This window comes from Adelges cooleyi, unplaced genomic scaffold (genome assembly GCF_023614345.1).
Source record: "Adelges cooleyi isolate 19-005CV unplaced genomic scaffold, UGA_ACOO_1.1 ACOO_flye_CR_arks_rails_tigmint_CR_PRNA_7, whole genome shotgun sequence".
In the NCBI taxonomy this organism is placed as follows: Eukaryota; Metazoa; Arthropoda; class Insecta; order Hemiptera; family Adelgidae; genus Adelges; species Adelges cooleyi.
Genome location: NW_026096404.1, coordinates 133,474 through 158,040, shown reverse-complemented (window position 1 = coordinate 158,040; position 24,567 = coordinate 133,474). Strand labels below are relative to the sequence as shown.

The 24,567-nt window shown below is 31.4% G+C and overlaps 2 protein-coding genes across 2 annotated transcripts; one reads left to right on the top strand and one right to left on the bottom strand.

Annotated features, from left to right (window-relative positions):
- Positions 1-2,736: 2,736 nt before the first annotated feature.
- Positions 2,737-10,113, bottom strand: LOC126845182 (alpha-tocopherol transfer protein-like). The gene is made up of 6 exons (XM_050583782.1): positions 9,931-10,113; positions 8,679-8,835; positions 7,577-7,829; positions 7,342-7,452; positions 3,347-3,452; positions 2,737-3,280 (listed from the first exon to the last, which is right to left on the bottom strand). Exons 1-6 carry the CDS (start codon positions 10,043-10,045, stop codon positions 3,129-3,131), a joined length of 894 nt encoding a protein of 297 aa, XP_050439739.1. The 5' UTR covers positions 10,046-10,113; the 3' UTR covers positions 2,737-3,128.
- A 1,315-nt stretch (positions 10,114-11,428) lies between these two features.
- LOC126845181 (heat shock protein 75 kDa, mitochondrial) lies at positions 11,429-15,863 on the top strand. Its single transcript, XM_050583781.1, has 15 exons — positions 11,429-11,645; positions 11,744-11,815; positions 12,234-12,307; positions 12,702-12,920; positions 12,988-13,151; positions 13,232-13,415; positions 13,509-13,674; positions 13,754-13,867; positions 13,958-14,027; positions 14,096-14,243; positions 14,313-14,440; positions 14,518-14,708; positions 14,777-15,008; positions 15,103-15,175; positions 15,246-15,863. The coding sequence occupies exons 1-15, from the start codon at positions 11,525-11,527 to the stop codon at positions 15,345-15,347; spliced, it is 2,058 nt and encodes a 685-aa protein (XP_050439738.1). The 5' UTR covers positions 11,429-11,524; the 3' UTR covers positions 15,348-15,863.
- Positions 15,864-24,567: the final 8,704 nt, after the last annotated feature.

Sequence of the window (24,567 nt, the reverse complement as noted above, 5' to 3'; positions counted from 1 at the left end):
TAGCCGGAATTAACACTTAGAGAAAAAAAATACAACAAGTGCCAACGAAGGGAAGAAAACAATAATACAATTATTAATGCACATTGTTTCGCTCAGTGTGCTAATCTACGTTTTTCTAATTCACTAGCCACTAGTGTCTAGTAATGAAAACATAATCGGTTATAGGATTTTCAATATTGAGTAAATTAACCCTAAGAAACTAATTTAAAACATAAAATTTAATTGGTAAAAAAAAATATTCCTACATAGTACAAATTGACTAAAATGTGTTTGCATTTAATAGCAATCAAACGAAGGTGGGTAATGTGTTTATTTATTGAAAAATGATAGGCTTCCAAGTTAACCTCAGCTAATTAACAACATTCTAGACATGATAATTTATCACTTTATATTAGGAATAATCATTAACAAACAGTCAACACCGTGTTACGCTTTACGGGTTATAATATGGCAAGATTAATGTAAATATCCTTATTTATAAGTTGTAAAACAACAGCTATAGCCTAATAAGTTAGCAAAACAAGTTCTTTTTTAAAACTTGAGTCATGATGAAAATATTGTTTTTGGCTACCGAATTTGTACTGTCTATACATATATATATATATATATATTCTGGAGTTTTTAATCACCTAATTTATATCCAAATGTGTATTTTTTTTTCGTTGGCCAAAAATAATTTACAGTGTAATTAAACTTTTATATAATTTAATAATGTAAAGTGGATGAGTCGTGCGGTTATAATTATTATTACACGTCGTCGGCTATAAATACAAGTGCAACTAAAGTGCAAAGCAAAAAAAAAACTGTTGTATTGTTCTAAAATACTACGAATGAGTGTAGCGGTTATTTTGGTCACTGTTGATACTATTCCAAAGGTCTATGGAGATTAGCCAAAAAAAAAAAACCTAAAGGTGTTATACACTTGAAATCGAAAGAAATCCTTGACATTCTTTCAAAAGAAAAAAAAAACAAACGAGAAAAGTTCTCTTTCTGACATTGGTGTATTTGAAAGTTCATCTCAGGAGCAGGGTATGTGTATGTATCTATTTATATGTGCATACAAAATATACCTACACTAGTTTGATGTTCAATTTATTTAATAACGAATAAAAAACAATTTTTTATACCTATGAAGACTAATAAATCACTTTTAATATTAGGTATGCTGAATATCCATATCAATTTCAACAATATAATATTATACTTAGATGAAAATTGTACAAAAAACCAACGTCAATCATGTTGGATTACAATTAATCAAATTATTTCATCATCTACAGATACATATATTTACTGTATGATGGCTGTTTAGTAAAGCTAAGTCGGATGAGTAATCTTATCATATTTAACAATACAATACAAATCTGAAAATTTGAACTATTTATAGTAATTAAGAACTTAGGAGTTAGGATAGAACTGATAGACTATTTATAGAAAAGGAGAACTTTAATATACAACAATAATTTTCCAGTTTTTTTTCTCTTAATATTTATCAATTTAATGAAAAAAAATTAACATTAATTAACTGCAAATTTGAACTATTTCTATAGTTAAGGGTGTAGGAATAAACCGGTTGATTAATAATCATTTGTAGAAAAGAAGAACTTAAGTATCAGAATATTGAAATAACAAAGGAGAATGAGTTAAGAGAACACTTAAATTATAAATGAATTTATAACTAATTACCCAAGCTTGAATTTAAACATTGCATACACAGGCCAATTTCTTGCTATTGAAGACTTAGAGATCAACTTGACTTTAATTGATAAGCAAAATAAAACAACTGCTTTAAAAATGTCGATAAATAACGATTTAAATATCCATGATTTGCCTTCATGTCGAGAAAAACTTTTTAAAAGTATTTATTATTATTTAAATACAAATTGCCGTATAGCATATTATTTTTTACAACCAATACATGGGTAACATAATATTGGTAACATGTAGGTATACCAGGTATACCATACAAGTATGGCCACTTCGAGTAGTGGTCGTGCTACAAACACAAGCACATATATTTTTTTTTTTGATAAAATTATATACTTACAACAAATGGATGATAAGACATAATTTACATTTTTTATTACCAATTTCGAGTGTAAAGCAACCAAATACTGCAATAATAATATGATATTATGACTCGTTGAATTAATTTTAGATCTACAAACCGGCCGTATAATAGCGAGGAAGTCTGACCGAGAGTGAAAATCAACCTATACATGTGTACCATATATGGACAGTGTTGGATTGCATAGGTACGGTAATCAAACTACATCTATTTTAGGACTAGTTACCAGCAACCAGTTAATGTGACGCATTATTCAACTAAAGTTTATGCGTTCATTACTATTTAAAAGTGTTACGTTATTTAATTATCATAATATTTTATATTGAATTAATTCAATTTAACCAATTTCCTATCATTGGTATAACAGTCTAAATCATGAGTTGTGCTTAAGGACTAACATATTAAATCCGTCATCCAGAGATAGACATTGTCCCTTGACAGCAAGACAACAATCACATAATGTAATATCCACACGAATATATTACTCCAAGTAAATATGCTTTAATTATGCTGAACTGATACATCAATCATACCCGCCATCCGTTTTATAACTCTTTTTAACTATTATATTATGGAAACGGTAATTATTTTTATCGACAACAAACATTGTAATTTCAAAAATAATATATGCAATTAAAACTGTTTACTGTATTTAAATAACACTAACTAATAAGCAATAGTTATTACAAAAGAACTTTAAACGCCTTACATGTGATGTGTCCAGTTTTGCATGTAATAGTACAAATTATATGTGTGTAAGATTGTCCTAAATATATTTGACTATTTTTTTATTTAACTAGGCTGTGAATAGGCAGCATTGCACATTGTCATACAAATTACAATCGTAAAATCTTAAAAAAAAAAAATGTCCCACACAAAATTAGTATTATTACTATTTATCCAATGAGCTGTTTTCATAAAATATTGAGATTAATATTGTACTTCTTAAACCGTTATTGTCATTGTAACAAAACACCAAATAATATCAATAGTATAGTGCACCCTAAAACCATGAAACACATTTGGGCCGTTTTGGTGTGGAAATTCGATTGGCTTTATATCAATCCAAGTCAAGTGTTTTGAACGATCCGTCTAGGCCAAAGTAGTCGCTTTCTGTTTTTGGTTTGCCGACACGTTTTTGCTCGTCGACCCTGTATTTTTCTTCTTCCATGAACCACGTTTTCATTTCTTTGATTCGTGCCAATGTCTCATCTGAACATTTTATTTAAACATGAAAATAATACACCACACAGTTGTTAACAGTTATTATTCGGTTACCTCTGTAAATCGTTCTTGACTTTCCCGTTCCTCCTATTTCTGACGGCAAGATTTCCTTGGGTATACTGTCGAATATTGTTTCAGAGCCAGCGGAATGATAGAATAACTGTCATTAAAAATGGGGAAAAATCAATTATTAATGTAATAAAAGACACATATTAGTAGAATAACTATGGTTTTATGTGGTGGTTTAATGTATGTGACAAATAAACAATTTTATACAATAACATTATACATGCAAACGGTAGCTACTCCTAAGTATCTCAAGTATGCTACCTACCCATAAGTATCTTAAGTGTTATCATAGATGAGGCAGTGTCTATAAAAGCCGGCATTTACTGAACACGTCGACTGAGATTGATAACCAGTTTTAAACAACTTTTAACACATTTTTAAAGTTATAAGAGTTTGAAAAGAGGGGAAGTGCGCGCAGATAAAACGAATACTACACTCCACCTTTCCGCCTGCGCTAAACTTGAAACTTCAAAACTTCAAAAATAGTTAACCAAAACTGGTTATCGACTAGTCAAAATTTAGTTAAGTTTCAAAAGTTGGTCTAAGAATAATTAATTTGGGATAGGAACATAAACGTGTGTAGCAAATTGAAATCACATTATATAAAAATACTATGAAAAAAGAAAAATTGAATTATTAATTAAATCCGGTGAAATATTAAGTGGCTCACGATAAAAAAAATCACCCTGTATAAGTTATATGTATACAGGGTGATAAACTTATCGTGAACCACTCAGTATCTCACTGGATTTAATTAATAATTGATTTTTTCTGTACATGATGTTTTTATACAATGTGATCTCAATTTTTCACAATTTTTTTTGTTTTCCCCCTCCCCCCATCTTGGTTTTTTTATGGCCACTTTTGAAACTTAAATGGTACAATGTTCAAGTTGAAAATATTATTTTTAGGAGTCGATCGAATTCAAGTATAAAACGCGTTAGTCTTTGTTAGGAAAATAAAATGGCATTTACATTTGCATTGACATCTGTTTGGCGTACAACAATAATTTTATAAACGAGATGTTTTATTATTTTGTTTTTTTTCCCACTGTTCGGTTTACATTATTTTTGATTTTACAAAGTGTACGAAATACGGAATTGCGAAAATTTTCAACTGACAACAACAATGTATTCGCATGATACACCGACTGCCGTATATATTATTATGGCACTCTCTACCTAATTCATTGAACGTGTGCTTGCTCTCAAAGTATTAAATTGGACGGAACCTTTCAATGAAAATACTCAGAATTTTTTCGAATAACAAAATTTTTATTATAAGAAAAAAATGTAGTTATGACGTACAATGGTAACGCACGATGGACGTATCTGAACATTACAATAAAATGAGTATATTATATAGTTAATGTAAATTAGATTTAAATTGAAAATGTTTGCATATAACATGTAAACGAAATCAAATGTGCCGCGATTTTCATATTCCAATTCATCAATACATCGTTTTAGACTTACATCATTGATACATATTCCACGAATAACCGAACAAGTTTAAAGTCGACAAATTTAAACATCCATCTGAGATAGTGTAAAAATGCTGTGGTATTTTCCAAACTATAACGCTCAATGGGCACAGCACTTTCTTTAAGAACCAAATCGCAGTACGTTATCGAACTTTTATAAGGTGTCTGGAATTCATTGCCGTTCAGCTGGATTTTCTTAGCAGCTTCACACCCGAATTGTTCACAAAGTTTTCCCACTATTGGAATTAAATATCCAACCACACCGTCTATTGTTTGCTCTTTTTCAACAAGCTTATCGAGATAAACTAGCAAGCCACTCACGTGTGAATCTTCGGACAAGCTTAACGTATCGCCAAACTCTTCGACTTTATCATGCCATTCTTGCGCGTATTCCGCGTATTCGATTGAACACATAACGCCTCTTAAATAGCCAAGGTGTTTTAACGACAGCTGGAACATGATGATTTTTAGAAAATCAAACGTCAGTTTATAGTGTAATTTCAGGTTCACAAATTTGTCGGCAGTCCAAAAACTTTTGCGCGCATCGCACAAAGATTGAGCTAATATATCAGCTGCGCTGTGCCATTCTATTTGCACGTTGAACACGTTCATTAAATCTTCCATCGAAACATCTTTTGAACCGATTTTGTTTAGTAAAAGTCTTCCGATTTGAAACGTTTTCGAATCAATTTCACTCAACGACATGTTGTTTTTTGCAAGCAACCCTTCGGCTCTGGCAGTGTTCGACAGCATAAAATCTTCCAACTTTTTTTGCGAAGGATTCCCGTTCGAGAAAATCTGCTGCTCGTCGTTAAACGAATTATCTTTGCGGCAGTACGTTAAGCGTCCGCGCACTTGGGCGATGACATAGTCGAGAGTGGCAAACATTTTCATACTGTCTTCTACCTTGTCTTCGGACTCCCGGTAAAAATCCTTTGACAGAGCCAAGTACAAATGTATTAACCACAACGCATCCATACGCTTTACGTTTAAGTGGTACAGTGAATATATTTGGCTTTTGACGACATGGCCGTATTGAATCATTCTACCGATCAAAACCGATAGAGACAAAGAATACGTTAAATGCTGTGTCAACAGCATGTGTACCAATCCGCTATACAGGTATGTACATTTTAAATCATCGTGGATAATACCTTGGCCAACGCTGACTTGGCTGGGATACATGCATCCGGTTTCCAACGATTGTGCTGGTTGGCAAACGAACAACAATAACCCCAAAACCGTGCTAGTCAGTGTGTCGAAGCGCATCATATTGTTTTCTGTCTAATATTTGATTGAAGTCGGTGGAAAAAAAAATGGCGTCTGCTAGCTTGCTTCTTGCGGTAACGAAATTTTGAGACTACCAAATTTGTCAAGCCTATGATTTCGATTTTTTTTTTTTTAGCCTATATACGTGGCTTTTTCGGAGAGAGAAATCAAATAAATTTTCCGTTGTATTTATTTAGACCACGCATATGAGTACCGTGTGTCGCTCATTTTTTTAATAATTTAGTTTTATAATAACTTAGCGAAAACCCCGTCACCAAAAATCGACATCGCCAAATTATTTAACTAAACGTTTTTGAAATGACAAACTATGTTTTTTAACAAAACTGAAATAGAATTTATTTATTAGAAACTTTTATTTGATATACATTCAACACATTTTCCGTATACTATATACTACTATTGTAATATTATATTAAATTTAGTTCGCATGACTCATAGCATAGCATACATTTACTCTGATAACTATTGGCGTAAATTGGGCGGGACTAGGATGTGTACAGGGTGATTCATTAAGGATAAGACACTAATTTTCTCGGAATATATTAATATTTTGAACAATATTTTTTTTACAAGATATTTTGGTACACATTGTACTATATTTTTCAATATCTTGAAAATTTTTATTACCAATCCTTGAAGGCCAAAAAGGGGGATTTTAGTTTTTTTTTAATGGCAACATATGTTTTTAATTACATAAATTTGTATCCCCCCACTTTGGCATTAAGACCACAAAAATAATTTAAGTTCCTTACGCTAGGTTAGAGAAATAAACGAATAGTACCTAATAATACATAAACTTTTATATTACACTAAACTTTTAAGCTCATTCTCATTTTTCGTGAAATTACACCCTTATATATATATATATATATATTACCGATCATCAATAATTGTAAATCCGAAAAAACCAGGTGGGCCAATTAAATGCCCACCTTAACTTAAATTAAGAACAATGTACTAAAAAATTTGACTGGTCGATAACCAGTTTTGGATAACTATTTTTGAAGTTATTGAAGTTTTAAGTTCAGGGCAGGAGGAAAAGAGGTGGAGTGTAGTATTATTTTTATCTGCGCGCATTTCCCAACCGCACTTCCCCCTGTAATACCAACTTTTAAACTCTTATAAGCAGTATATATATATTTTTAAAAATCGCCTTAACAATAACACTTAGGTTTTACGAATAATGTGAATACATAACATGAGTTACCTTTTCGGATAGTTCGGTTTTCATAAAAGGCTTCGTCATGCTGGTAATCATGTCTATAAACGGAACCGTGTTTATGGTGTGTATGGCTTTTAAACGTGCCGGTAAACCTTCCTGCAAAGAGTAAAACATCACGAAGCATTTGAACGATTAGCAACAAAGTACCCGTGCGACACGCTTATTATAATTGTTGTGGTATTGTGTTTGGTATTATTTAAGTACCGTGCTGCTGTATTACCTGTAAGAAGTACACGTACTTTTTCATCAGACCCACGCTTAGACGGGCCATATGACTCAGGGTGAACCCTTTCATGTCGTATATTATGACGAGTCCGTTGAAAGTGCCCGAAGTCATTAACAACATGTCCATGAGCATACTTATTCCTTTGATTACCTCGGCAAACACAAAAAGTTCCGGTTCCGTGCGGTCTGGGTACAAAAATATCACCCTGTCGCCGTCCGGTGTTGGTTCGGGAAACAAGCAAAATCCACTGGAAAATCCAAAAAAAAAAAAATCTATAATAATATCAACTGACCTTAAATCGCCGTCATTCAGAGTGACCGCCTTACTGTGACTCGAGCCAGTTCGTCTTACAGCTGATATTGCGACAACTCTTATCTCATTTTTTTGCCAAATAAAGCTTGTCGTGTTATTATCACAGAACAAACAGAAAAGGGAAAATGGCGGCTACATTGTTGTCGGCGTAGGACATTTAATAAATGAACAGTATATTATAATTGGTATGACATAACAGGGCAACACAACACATAAATATTATAAATCGAATAGAATAAAATTCAACATGTCATATGAAGTAAAATAAACATCACAAAAATTGAGAAAACAATGATAATACGATTAAGGACTATCAAGGTCTGTACGTAGTAACTATTAAAGCTTAGCGATGAATTATATGGAACTATAAGTCAATGTCCAGATTTTGTATCCATTCGACTACATCCTTATTAGCTGAGTGAACTATAGTTCCATATAATTCATATCCAAGCTTTAATAGTTACTATATATAGACCTTGCTCGTCCTTAATCTTATTATCATTGTTTACTTGATTTTTGTAATGAACAGTGTAGCCATTAATTACAACAACATTAAAAAAAAAAACGAAATATCTTAGTTCTGGCATCACTGGCTAAATCTCAATACGTCTGACCTTTTTTTTATCAACTTTAAGATTCCCTTTTGTTTAGTCTGTGTTATCATTGCCGTTAGTTTTGGTTTGAAAATTGTTAATTAAATAATTTATTAAACAATTGAAAAAAACGACCAACAATATGAATCATAGTTCGAAAATCACCCTTTATAAATTGAATATTTCATTACATTGTCTTAAAGATGTCTGCTACGGGTTTATAGTCGATGTCCCTCTTGGTAAAAAATTCGGGCGAATGTGTGCGAATAGTAAAATAAGATTCTATTGTAGATTTTGTCAATTCCAACCGATAGAAACAGCTGTGCAAGAACAGTATAAGATGTTCGTCTGAAAGCACAAAATTATACTTTTAACTTACACTAATGGCCGGTTGCACCAAACTTGTCGTTATCTAATGGTATACTTATTACCACCGTAAAAAACTAACTTTTGTTAAACTTTATTTTTTGTTAAATTAACTTGTGTTAAATTTACGAGTGTTGCTTATTCGTTGTTTTATATTCAGGTTATTACCAGTATACAGGTTATCGAATAAATGGTATCAGCAATAGGAGTCAATATTATTATCATCAAGGTGGATTTATCCATAAATCCACCTTGATTATCATACAGGGTCTTATCAATGGTAAATTTTGTTATCAATGACAAAACATTGATAACAGAATTTAACTATACATACATTTTTACGCAGCGATAAATGACCCTGTAATTTAGCTAATGATAAAGTACATTTTTAACAACATGTAAAATTTAAAACAGGGTTTAAGTAACATTATTAATTTTAACTCCAGTTAAACTAGTTTATATCTCTGTATAAATATTTGGCGCAACCCGGCATAAGACTGTATTTCTAAATTAAGTAAAAACAGTTACATTGTTATAACAAGAAGCGCAACTATGTTGATTTGTTATGGATATTTAAATAATATTTCCAAGTACATTTTACAATATCTTAAACTAACATGAATTGCAAAACCTCGTGCATAACGAAAAAAACGTTAAATTGAGTAAATATTATTAAAACATTATGACAGATTAAATTTGATTTAATTACGTTTTTAATTTTGTGACAATTTGTAAAAAAAATGTTATTAATAATGTTTACTTTTTGGCGCTAGGCTTTGGCTATTAGACAATTGACTGATATAAATTATTTACAAGCAAATTATGCTAATTATAGAAGTTGTCTATGACAAATAAATAATAATAATTTATTAATATAAAATAATAGATAAAAATATATTAGGCCAACAGCTAATATAAGGCCATGAATAAATCAAACATATTCTATACAATTTTTGTTCATTTTACTTGTATATTATGGACATGTATATAAATCCAAGCTGTGTAATCTAAATTTAATAGGAGTAAAATACCACAAACATCACTTTTGCTGTTTAACTTAGCATAGGTGTATTTTACCTGTAACATCAGGCAGATGAGGTTGCTTAGCCAGCCAGTCTCTCAGATGACTTAAGTCTTCTTCTTTGAGTTCTGGATTTTTCTTGAACTCGTCTTCTCTCTTGAAAAAATTCATTTTTACTTGATAATAATATTTTAGTATGACTTAGATGCGTGGCGCTTGCGAAACACAAAATGTCTAATACCGTGTTTCGTTTTGTTCTATTCGTTTTATAGTGAACACGCCATACTGAATAATAATTACATATTATGCACATATAAGTGCACCACAATAACACATAATTAGTGAATAATACCCATACGTTTGATTATTTTACAGAAACATCCTTGTACAGTTACCTGATTTCGATTTCATTTTTTTTTTTCAATACAAATTACAGCATTCATACAGGATGTAGTTCATTTTATTGACTATTGCAACTAACTTTAAGCTAACTAAAAAAAAAAAACAATGTAAAATATTTATATTATTTTACCCAAGCTGTAACATTGCTGCGTCAGTTGTTGTTTGTGAAATGCATTAACATAATAGTCTTACTTTGATGGAAATAGAGTAACATGCATAATTTAGGTCTTAAAGTTAAGTTGTTTTATAACCATGACAATTTGTTTACATTATACCCGTTCACGTATTACTAAAAATGTATTTATTTTTGTTTTTTTATGTATACATTAGACGGTTTTAATTTCTAAGGTAGAATCAGCCATTTGATTTGCATAAATCATTATTATCTGCACTGAAATTCTGCTACTATTTGTTTAGGACCTTATTACTTGTTTTTTTATTATGTACATTCCATTGAAAATAATATTGTTAAACATAATATTATTTAATATAAGCTCATTAGTTGTAGGTGCCGATGAACTGATTATTATTATTAAGTCAATGCACATTTTAACCTGTCAACACAATTATTGATTATAATTAAATCTAACCATTTAAACATTTTAAATATGTCCAATTTGAAAACATGTTCATATAGTCGAAGCTCACCCGGTATTTCAGTTTATCTAGCTCAAAGTATGTCATCAATGAGCTACAATACAAGTGACCTTGTACGACACGGTGATTAGTATCACGAACACAATAATACTAATGATGTTTTGCGAATTGTCGGTAAATATATGTTAGTATATATTGATATATACTTACATATTATAATTGTGATGTATAATAATATGGCCATACGATTGTAGGGAATAAATAATAATTAATAAATAAATAATATTTAGTTTTTACGTTATTTTTTTATAAGGCGTATGAGTCATAAGCAAAACAGGTAGCTTTGATTTTCAAAACGTTGTTCTGATTTGAATGAATAATTACCAAAGCCGAAGGGCGTAGCGCTTAAAAACAATGTTATATGATATGATTATAAAGATTTTAATATTTGAATATGGGCGGGAAAATATTTAAGCTGCGGGGTTGGCTGCACTGTACATTGACCGGTTATCTTATCAAAAATTGAGATAATATTTTCTTTTGCGATGAGCGATAACAAATGTCTCAGCCGGTACAATGTTCACGCGTTTTTACTTTTAATGGTCTTCTACTTAGGTGTTCAATAATTTGAAAATTACATTCCTACTTAAAATGGCTTCGATGGCTGCGCTCAATATGGTCAAGAGTCAGTTCGGTAGAAATCTTTGGCGTATTAAAAACGCTGGAAAAGTACTGTACAGGCCTAAAATTTCACAAGCCGCATTAGCTTCGAGTAAGTTTTTCTTAACCCAATTGAAACGCGGTCGAGAAAATAATATTTGATTACTAACTTGTCGGTATAATGTTATTGGCGTGTTCTATTTGTTTTAGGCTTGTCTGTGAGACGCTACAGTGCTAACCCTAACGTTAATGCTAGTTCGGACAGCGGAAGCTCAAATGCGGGTAAATATAAAATAACGTTTATACATTTGTCAGTTTCTATTGTGTAGTGCTTGTGAAAGAAGAAAAACTTTAAAAAATTTTCTTTATTACATTATATTAATTACGGATGAGTTTACACGTTATCGAAAATTTCCGAGCACACAGAAACGTATACACAATATAATATAGAAAAATATTTTATAAAATGTCCACGGTTATACTTTTTTTTAAAAATTGTTACAAGACATTCAAGCCCTTGCTTTTTATATAATATTGTTTATTGTCTCTTATCAACAAGTTTTTATTTTAGTACAAACCCAAGCACTGTAAAAAAATTGATTGTGTAGATATTTTTTAATTATGTACGTTTAGTATGAATATAAAAACATAAAATTGTGAACTATATTCTTATAATTGTATAATACATTTGATATTTTAGAAAAGTTGGAATTCCAAGCAGAGACACGCATGTTGCTGGATATTGTGGCTAAATCGTTGTACTCAGAAAAAGAGGTAAATAATTGTTTTATAATGATACCAGTTACAAATAAATATCTTGGTCAACTTATTAATGGTTCAGAATGCGTTCCGAGCATAATATTTATACTTCATGCTTTCACCGAGAACAAGTTTTTTTTGGACCTTAAAATTAATAATAGAAAAACTATGTAGGGACACACGACCATTGAGAGTATGTTCTTACTACGTACACATTAGTAATTTTTTTTGACACAATAGTATAGATAATAATGAACGCTTCCTCTAATCCGTGTAGTAGTGTGACAATTTTAAAATTTACCGTTTACACCATTATTTACAGGCATTGTATTAGGTACACGCTTTTTTTTTTTGTCTTGAAAGCTTAAAATTATACAGTTAAAAAAAAAAAATCGTTTTCTATGCATAGGTTTTCATAAGAGAGCTCGTTTCTAATGCTAGTGACGCTTTGGAAAAGTTGCGTTACGTTAGTCTAAAAGCTAGCGAATCGCACGACATGGGAAGTCTGGAAATTAACATTTCGACCGACAAAACGGAACGAACGTTGACCATACAGGACAACGGCATCGGCATGACGAGAGAAGAACTTATTTCGAATTTGGGCACGATCGCCAAATCCGGTTCAAAAGTAAATAATTCACCAAAAAAAAAAACATTTGTTTCTTTTCAATATTATTATAATATTAATTTTCCAGGCATTTTTGAAACAAGCTCAAGACGGCGATTCTACAAACTTGTCGTCGATTATTGGACAATTCGGTGTCGGATTTTACAGTTGTTTCATGGTCGCCGACAAAGTCGAAGTGTTCACCAAGTCGATGGAACCTGACGCTGTCGGATACTTGTGGAAATCGGACGGGTAAAACTATATTGTTAACCGATCGTGTGGTTATTGTTGTTTTTTAATGTATATAATATATATTTTAACTTTGTATGTAGAACAAGCGTGTACGAAATAACCCAAGTGGACAACGTCGAGAGGGGTACGAAAATCGTTATGCACTTGAAAGCCGATTGTCGGGAGTACGCTTCCGAAGACGCAGTGCGCCAAGTTATTAACAAGTACAGTAATTTCGTCAACTCTCCCATCAAACTAAACGGATCTGAAATAAACACCATACAAGTAGGTCGATATAGTAATAATTAAGTACCCGGCCATTTTCATTTTTTTTTTTTTTTTTTTTGTACTTAAAATTTAACATTAAACATTTTCTAGCCGTTGTGGTTGCACAGTCCAAAATCGATTACCAAAGAACAACACGATGAGTTCTACAAGTACATTTCTAACTCGTACGACAAACCGAGGTTCGTGTTACATTATTCCGCCGAAGCTCCTATTCAAGTTCGCGCTCTGTTATATTTCCCAGAAACTCCTAGCACAGGTTATAGATCATTATTATTAGCATTGTATTTGTTATGTTTTTATCTAGTCTCGGTGAATAATAATTTAATCGGTTACAGGTCACGTTGAGTTCCGTAGTAACGTGACCAAAGGCGTTTCGCTGTACACCAGGCGAATATTGGTTAAAAAAGAAGCCGAACATGTACTGCCCAAATGGCTTGGATTTGTCAAAGGTACCGAATAGTGATAATTAATACTAGAAAAAAAACCCAGTTCAACCGTTTCAGGCTTGTAATAAAATTGTATGTGTATATTTTTTATAGGTGTTATAGATTCAGAAGATATTCCGTTAAATTTGAGCAGAGAAATGTTGCAAAATTCTGCGCTTTTACAGTACGACAAATTTCGATTAGCTTATTATTTTAACAAACGATATTGGAAGTTTTTTTTTTATTTTATAGAAAATTGAACCGTTTGCTCAGCAGTAGAATTATTAAGTTTTTACACGAAAAATCTGTTAACGACCTCGAGGAATATATGAAATTCTATAACGACTACAGTATTTTCATAAAAGAAGGAATTGTCGTGAACGAAGATCCTTCAGAACAGGCATGTTGGTTTTACACGTCGTTTAGAGTATCGTTATTTTAATTTTAAATTTTCACCTTGTCGTTTCAGGAAAATCTGGCTAGCCTCTTGCGATACGAATCTTCGCACACCGAGCCGGGCGAGACGATATCGTTCGAAGAGTACATCAAGAGGAAACCGGAGGGCCAAAATGATATTTACTATTTAGCGGCGCCAAAGTAACGACACGGCGTAAACGCGTAATACTCCATGACTGTTGAATTTCACGTTGTATTTTTTTATCACTGTCTTCCAGTCGTGCCTTGGCCGAAAGTTCTCCGTACATAGAAGCGCTGAAGAAAAAGAACGTCGAGGTGATGTACTGCTACGAGCCGCACGACGAAATAGTTTTGTACCAACTGAAATCGTTCAAAAACGTCAAGCTGACGTTGGTGGAAAAAGAAGTCAACTCGGCCAGCGATCAAGAGCCGAAAACACAAGATTACGGTCGGTTATTGGTTGTTTAATAATATATATATATATATAAATAATAATATAATGTATTTTACACACAGGCGCCGATAGTCTGAGTCAGTTGCAGTTGGACTCGCTGTTGCCTTGGATCGAAACCACTCTCGGTGCGAAAATCAAAAAAGCCAAAGTCACCGGCCAACTAGACACTCATCCGTGCGTGATCACCGTGCAGGACATGACGGCCGCCAGACATTTCATTAAGACGCGATACCAAGAAATGGACGAGGATATGTTGTTTTCGATTTTACAGCCGCAACTGGAACTCAACCCTAAGTAATATTCAATTGCAGTTATCTCTGCGTAATATTGTGTGTGTGTGTGTGTGTTATATTAATAACGGGCGATTTTATTCACACCTTTCCCGCAGACATCCTGTCATAAAGAAGTTACATACTCTCAAAGACTCGAATCAAGAACTGGCAAAACTAGTAGTCGAACAGGTAAAATTATCGATTATCAATTGCAAATATATTTTATCCGGGTTGCTAAAGTGCTCCGATTCGTGTTTAGCTATTCAGCAACTCGATGGTAACGGCCGGATTGATCAACGACTCGAGAAAGTTAGTGTCCAATCTGAATCGTCTTCTCGAATTAGCTGTTGAAAAATATTAGACGATTAAACGCCCGTAGTTTGGGAAAAAATCTGGTTAATTTTGTAAATATTATTATATAATTTTGTTTGTTTTTTTTTTATACATAGAAATATATTTTTAAAAATTGTATGTATATGTTTTTCACATTTTGTAAGACATTAAATGTGCGTGTTAAGTATAGCGCAATAGAATGACGGAAAATTTAAATCGGCCGCTCAGCAAATAACGGTATGTAAGTTGGCCAACTGAACTTGTTGTCCGAACGACAAATGATACCGATTTCAATAAGTACTAATCATTTGCATATTATGAGTTATGATTAATATTAAAGGTTCACGATGAAAAATAAAAATTTAAAGAAATATGACGTGAACGTTCTGAAGTGTAATATTTACGAAGGCAACGTAAAACAGTTCAGTCGAAGCGGCTCTGAAATTAAAATAAATCATCGGATAGCTGGCCGGTATGAGTTTATTATGTAATATTTTTTTGTTATTGAATTACCTAAAATAAAAACTAAATTTTGCCAACTAAACTAAGATCAGTTTTTGTGTCAAAATGTCTAAATCGACCGCTTGATTTTTGCTGTTGTCGGATCAGTCGAACTTGCATTGTACATTTTGATCCTGATAAGAGATTTTCAAAATTGTTTTTCGGTACAATAAATTAGTTAATATAGGTAATCAATGTACATTGTAAATCGCTGGACCAAGTTAAATAGGGCGTTAAAGGTCTTTGGTTGTGTCTAGATGTGATGATGTACTATTTAAGACAGTTACCATATTTGATAGATGATGCAGACAGTTATCATGTTATATCATCGGATATTTGCCTTAACTCAACCAGTTGGTTTTGTTAAAATTGAGCCGGTTTCTGAAGATGAATTCTATACTAGATGGTGAGACAATTTTATATAATATGCTAACACATCTAAATTTATACAAATATTGATAGATATATTATATGAAATATTAATTAAGGAAATTAATTATTATAAATTTGAATATGGACTTTGTTTTTGAAGCATAATTTTTTAAAAACTCTTATCGACTTTTGAAATGAAATTACATACATTTCATAATACTTAAATCAATGAATTTGGACTGGATGAATTCTTTTTAGTTAAAAATTAAAGATGTTCAACATTATTTAAAATCGTAGTTCATTTTCGGTTGTTTTCAAAGTAATTGACATTAAAAAAAAAAACAATGTGCTACAATTGATTGGTACATTATTCTTGTAGTACAATTATTTTTTACTTTTTATTTCACCGTTTTAATATTTTCAAACACTATAAGTTATTCCCGCCAAAAGTTTGTGATAGCCTGTTATCAGTTATGTGTGATAAGGTTCATTTATCTTTTAAAATCATAAATCGTGAATTTCTAAATGATTCTCCACGAACCGATAATTTAATTAGTTTTGAATTTGTGTTTTAATACATTGTAAAATATTCTATGATACTAATGCTTACATACAAGACTTAATGTATTTTATGTTCATTTTTAATGAATTTATTTGTGTTTTGGTTTAGCAAGTTCAAAGAAATAAAGAGAAATTCAATTAGTAGATACTAAATAATATTATAGATTTGTAAGTTACTCGCTTTTCAAATTTTTTTCCACAATACATTTTAATTTTAAAAATAAGTGTTTTTACTCTTATCTCTTATCTTTTATCAGATAACAGAGTGGCAGCTTTTTTGTGATATTTGTTTTGTGTTGAAAGTTGAAACTTATTTTCAATACATTATTTTTTATCACCTGGTAAAATTATATAACTATAATTATTTACGTGTAATCCCAAATGTTTTAAAAAAAAAATTTGGTAAAGAGTACAAGACAGGATATTTTAAAAATCCAATGTGTATACAAATGTACATATCTAGTGGTTTTCTGTAGATTTTTCACTGGATCTATGAAAAGTTAATATATTTTGTTTTGTAAATAATCGAATGACACAGCGCAATAGAAACGCTCACCTTTTAACACATCTGTGTATACAAATCCTAAAAATGTGTATCTGAACCGAGTATATTGTCAACTTATGATATTGTATTCCTAGCATAACCTACGATTTTCTATGCTATTATAACGAGCGCTTTCACAAACACAAACAAAATTAATTCAAGCGAAATGATGTTATAAGTTGAAAATGATTTGAAAGCAGTAACTAAAAAAAAAATAAGTCTGCAACCACGAAAGAGCATTTTCAAGTATCTAAGGGTGGCTAGTAAACATATCAAGTTTCTGGCTAACATTTAAGTGTTTTCATAATATCTGGCCTAGAACAATTCAGTGGAATATGACCTCTTAAATTATTGAATTTTTTTTCAGTTCTAGTTTGAACGTTGTGAACACAACATATCTCTTAACTCTAATCTCTTATCAGATACCAGCCTTTTTTCGTCACAAGTTTTTCGATATTTTTTTTCTATAGTACTATACTATCCCATTCCAACCCCCAACCCCATCCCTCATCACTAATCTCCTATATCTTACCTCCTCATCTCCTAAATTAGTAGTTTCTTTAGCGGGCGATAAAGAAAATTAACCTTCGTCTCTTCGTTAAAATCGTCGACTATGCAAGTTAGTTGGTTGGTTTACTAACATCTACTGAAAATTGTGTAAATGATAATTGGGTTAATAAATATATAATCATGACAATTAATAATCGTCGATGATTTTCAATAGTAAAAACATGTTTACACAAAATGAATAATAGACAACCTTTTAAAATTATTTTAATGATAAAAACATATAAGAAAGAAATCGGAGAGCAACTTTTCCGGGGAAAATTCTTATGCGTTTTTCAAAATATCAAACAGGAAAAAAGTCACAATAATTATTAGACACCAAAGTTTAACCTTTTTAATGGGGATTTTGTAAAAATAAAATCTTAATTAAATATTGGGTATGACTTATTCTTAACATACATTTTAACCACTGACGACTCTAAAAGAATTCGTTCAAAAATGGTCATCGACCAGTCAAAATATTTGAAAAACTACACTTTAAAATGGTTACCTTAATATATTTTTTTTTATATTTTCCATATGTTTTTAAAATGTTTTAGCTTCGATGCAATTTTAGATTTAGTCCATATTAACGATACCCTAACAGCACTGGGAAGCCAAGGAAGTTAACGAGTAAGTCAATTTTTTTTATGTTGTTTGATGTATGTAATATATATTTCCATAGCACCGTGACTGTGATTGCTTCAGCCTACACAGAACTCTGTTATGGCCAGGCCAACGGTTAATATTACAATAGCTAACAGTTGTAGATTATAACACCTACTATAGGCCTACGCTAATAATTCAAAACGCGTTGGTGTAGCTCAGTTGCCTATATCAAACGCCGTTTGAATATTTAAAAAAACATGCAAATTGGTGGTTTAATTTGTTACAATATTGTAACTTTAGCCGGTACAATTTTTATACATTTTTTAAATTAATATTACAACAAAAATTTGCCGTTCTCCAAAATTGGCAATTATATATTGTTGTTCTGTGAATAGAACGTTCAAAAAGTCAAGTCAGACATCAAACAGATGGCACCACTTGTGTTGTTTTGGAAACTTTGGAACAGATTGTTGTCTCTGGTAATAATGTATTATTCAGACGGTGAGTGAATAAATGTAAAACAATAATATGATCATACAATATAAAATTGGACTCAAAGAACACTTATTGCCATTAAGAAAAAAATATAAAATAAAAAGTAATAAAGTTTTAAACTCGATTTATACAATCATCTATCAAATAAACATAGGAACTTTTTCATTTTAAGTATTATAACACTAATTGGTTATGATAATAGATCTTCTTTAATATCACAAAAACTTACATATACTTTTGTACACTGATTATCTTTGAAATGACATAAAATAACGTTTTCACGCCAAGGAGTACATCCAGTTCGCTTAAAATGTAAACATTGAATCTGCTCAAAACATTTAATTAAAAATGTTAATTAAAAAAAAAAAAAAAAAGGACAAGGTCGTTGCGGTTATGCTACGAGTATAAATTGGACATTAAAACGGTAAACTTTGGAAGGAGTTGTTTAACTAAATCTTACTAGCCTTCCATTAGTTTGACGGACAACCGCATCACATCTGATGTCCCTTAAAAAACATAATATATTATTTATATATATATATATATATAAATTCAACATTTTTGTTTTGTTTTAGATAATGCAGATTTAAAACAGCTTTAATATGGTGGACTTTTTTAGAAACGTGGAGAGACATCTAGTTTTTTTCCCCGCCATGCTTTTTGAGACACCCCGTGTATGTTTATTAGGTGTAATATTAATCGTTCCTAATTTTTTCATAAAAATAAAAAAAAAATTCATGCGGCGAAGGGTAAAGCCACCGGTTATTTGATTTGAGAGAATTGACAGAAATGACAGAGCTCCGTTTGAGGACACATTTTGTTTTGCGCGGAAGGGGTTGATTTTCTTTGAATTTTCGACCCATCAAAGGGGTACCGTTTGTAGGTACGATTTATCGAAGTCAAAAATTTGATACGGTTTTTGAATCGTTATTTTCCGGGCAAGAGAAAATCGTGTGGAATGCCTAACGTTACGATATTGATCAAAAGCACTGTTTGATTTGGGGTCGGTGCACAATAGTAATAACCGTGGACTTGCCTCGTGGTGTTGGCGTTTAAACATGAATATTATGATTGTATCTGACACAATTGTGCGTGTAATAATAAATAAAGATTTGTGTTGCCAATTGAGGCGCTCAGCAGCCAAACTGATTGACTCCATAAAACGCAATTTTTCACCACAGGCAGTTAAAGTTATTTGAAACAATGTATGTAAGTGCAATTGTCAATCTTCTTGGCGCACTCCAGTGGTGGAAAATTCAACTACGGAGTTACTTGTTTGGGCCACTGACAATTATACACTTTTTTTTTTAACCCAACCACGCTATTATTCGCAATTTGAAAAAAAAATCGGAGTTAATTTCTGAAGGTTATTTCGTAATCAACATTAAAATAGTAAATAAAATATAGTATTATATTCTAACTAGCTTTTTTAAATATTAGGTGTGGATTGACTTACTCAGTGAATACCCCAAAACCACTATTATATCAAAAATAAACAACTGACTTGTATTGATTAATAGTTGTCGACGTTGTTCATTAAATTTTTTTTATTATAAGTGTTATTCAAACAATAATTACAAGCTGGAATAACAAGTTCAAGCTGTATTTTTTTTTTCAAACATAAATTACAGATTAGATATCGTAATTAGTTGGCCTACCTCCTGTAAGCTTATGCAGCTTGTGGTACTAAATATACAACTAATGAAATAAAAACAGAGTACAATGGTAATAATACGCACTACAAATCAAATAAATGTAAATAAATTAAACTAATGATTACAATAAAATGTTTTAAAAAATAACATTTTACAAGAACAATATTAACGATAAGAAAATACAAATGAAAAACAAAGTGATATAAATAATACAACAAAATTTAATCAAAATGATTAATACAAACGCACATCTTTCTCTAATTCTAAAAACAGTTCTGTTGGTACCGTTAAACTTGTATTAATAATTATTATTTTAATATTTTTTCAACGTTTGAAATAGTCTAACATTTGATAATTGTTAGAAAATTATAGAAATAGATACAAAATCAAATACTTTAATTCTCTAAATTATTATTTTATTCAATATCGTATATTTAATCATTTTGTCTCTTCGTTTAAACCGTCGACTATGTAAGTTAGTTACAAGTAGGTGCTAACGTCTAATTAAGTTTTTTGATATGGTAGTTTTTGTTATTAAGTATACAAAAATGGCCGCGAGGAGAACGTCTAAACACGGACGAACCGAACATTACACATCGCCCAGTTTACCCGTTAAATGTGCAAATCTTGCAAGAAATGGCCTACGTCTAGTTTGTTAATAAATTAGGTGGTTTGATTTCGACCAGTTGTTATGGTATTATACTTAAACCGGATGACAAATCGCTGTTCGGCCGGTCGATTGTTTGTTTACCCGAAACGACGGCCGTCCGTACATCTTTTACCTCCGTTTCTTGGCTATTTATTATTTCCAGGCGAAAGCGATGGTCGGTGTAAACAAAAAAAAAAAAAAGAGAAGATAAAAAAAAATCAGTCAGCGATTTGAATATTTTTCATTACATTAAGTAATATGCTCATTCTCGCGGGGCTGTGCGAACATTATTCCCTCGCCCCCCCCCCCTCCCTGAGGGCCGGAGGGTAAGACGAAGGGGGTTAAACGGGACGGTAATAAATGTGTAAAAGACAAGGTGGAGATAGGCGGTGGTGGGGGGGGGGCATAGGATAGGGGAGGGTAACGGGGAGGACGGTGCGCAGCCGCCGGCTTTTGAGCGCGCTTACAGCTGCTCAAACCCCAAGCAAGCGGCGCATCGGTGACTTTCGGTGGCGCTTGCTGAATATTTAATAAAGTTTGCACGTCTAACTTACGACTTGCAACGTCCTCCCCCTTATACCCACCGCCGGGAACGTGCCTGTACCGCCGCCGTGGGTCTGGCCGAATAGCAATAATAATTGTCGGGCAACGTTTTCCGTTGTAAAAAAAAACAAAAGAGGCGTTGGCAAAATAATTGTTGAAATGTAGCTGGCCAAAATCGAAAAAAAAAAAAAAAAACACAATACAAATATATTGTAGGAAGAGTAGGAAAGGGCTGTTTGATAAAGGGGAAGATGGGGAATTTTTGAAAACATTAATCATGTATTGCGGTTAACTGAGTTTACAATAAGTAAGTGCCTACCTAACAAATTATATCCTAATATATCCTTATATATCTTATATATCCTTATATATCCTTATATCCTATATATCCTAATATATCCTTATATATCCTATATATCCTTATATATCCTAATATATCCTTATATATCCTATATATCCTTTTATCCTTATATATCCTAATATATCCTTATATATCCTAATATATCCTTATATATCCTTATATATCCTAATATATCCTTATATATCCTTATATATCCTTATATCCTTATATATCCTTATATATCCTTATATATCCTTATATATCCTTATATATCCTTATATATCCTAATATATCCTAATATATCCTAATATATCCTTATATATCCTAATATATCCTTTTATATCCTAATATATCCTTATATATCCTGCTACTTGATGTATCTGCATGAAGTGTGGATACTCTTAACTTTATTTTCAGAATGACCCTCCATAATCCATGTCTATTTTATATATATATATATATAATATGTAAAGGAGATGTAGCTCTTTAGTAGCCACTTATGTTGTTTGTTATCATGGAATACTGTGTGTTATCAATTTCTGTAGCGAATGCTTATGATACAGCAGGTTGATAGCAGATAGGACGAGTTGAGTATTAGCTTAGTAAATGTTATTATATTAAATTGTTAAGTTTATTTATGATTAATCGTTAATTAGTAATAATGGACTTTAATTGTCGTTTATTTGTTACATGTTTGTGTGTATAGTAAATTAAGGCATGCATGTAGATAATAAAATAAAACAATTTTGTTACAGATCGACAAAATTGGTCTATTATTATAAACTATAAGGCAACCTTATTTGCAACAGGCAAATTTTCAGAATAACTCCCAGCCATAAGACATATCCATGTCAAATTGATCCACTGGCCGTTGTAAATATGTCGACTAGTTTTAAGGAGAAAAAATATAAAGTTTTTCATGTTATAAGACTTTTTTTTTTTGGCACATCTATTGGACGGATTACAATTTTTTTCTTTCTTTCAATTACAGCCAATATATATTTTTATGGGAGGTTAACCTAACCTAACAGTATATTTTCGATTTGGCTAATAGGAGATTAGCTTTTTTTAAACAAATTTGAATACCGTTAAAAAGAGAACAACATAAACTAGGTTCTCTCGTTGGTATTTGCAGAAAATTAAATTAAGATTTTTCATAAAAACTAAACTCCTTAAGTATGACATCCACTTAAGATTTTGTATGATGAATAACACCGGCACCACAGTCGCTTTGGGTAGACCTCTTTGATACAAACTAGATTATGGAACTGAGTTATAAAATAAATTTGATTTTTACAAATTGTGTGTATAAAAAAAAAGTTGAATAAAATCTAAATGATTAATAATTAATAGCTGGGAAATAAATGGCAGACAAGTAGTAAGTCCTGCTTGTTAATAAGTTTTGGATTTATATTTAACAATTAAAGATATATGATATTTTATTATTCGCAAAAATCAATAGAGTACAAGTTTTCTTTTCAAGAAAATTATAATAAAAAACCATGATAACTCAACAAGTCAAGTAAAATATATAGTCTATAATACGCAATACGGTTCTCAATAAGGTACTTGTTCATTTTTTTCGGTCGAAGAAACAATAAAGATTTAACGCTCGTTTAAGAATTACTTACAATTAGTGACTTATATTTTAACGATAATTGGATTTAAACTGTTACGAAAAACTGAAAAGAACTATATGAACGCGTTACGCAGGTTTCCTTTTAAGTATTTTGTATTAAAGAGTAGACTTTTAATTTGATATCCGTTTAAGATGGAAATTTCTCATTTTCATTCATTGTAATTGTATAATTGAAGAAATTACATTGAAATTAAGTCTGAGATTAACAAATTAATATTAAATAATAATGTTTGGGTTTGTTCTACAGCGTTTAAGAGTTTTTAGCTTACTCTGGAGAATTAATACAACATTGAGTTTAAAGGTAGTTACCACAATTTGTAAATTCTATTTTATGTATTTACATGATAACAAATACACAATAAAACTATTGATAAGTAATTAGCCTAACCTAACTTAACCAAACCTAACCTAACCTAACCAAACCAAACCTAACCAAACCTAACCAAACCTAACCTAACGGCTAACCTAACCAAACCTAACTATTGATATTATTATTGGTGAGTGATTTAACTTAAAACAAGTACAATACTTCTGTCGATGCAAACAAGTAAATTGTACTCAAGTAAGCAAACGCTAAAAATGAAATATTATGTACACATATTTAAAAAAACACTGCTATTAAAAAAAAAAAATGCACTTCTATATTATAACGAATGACCTATTATTATTAATTACAGTTGCATGTTGCCATTATGTAAATGCACACAGTAGTTGCGTGTGTCGATCCAGAGCCGAGGCAATAAGTAATATAACAATGTCTACACGGTTGACATAATAATATTAAGAGTATGACA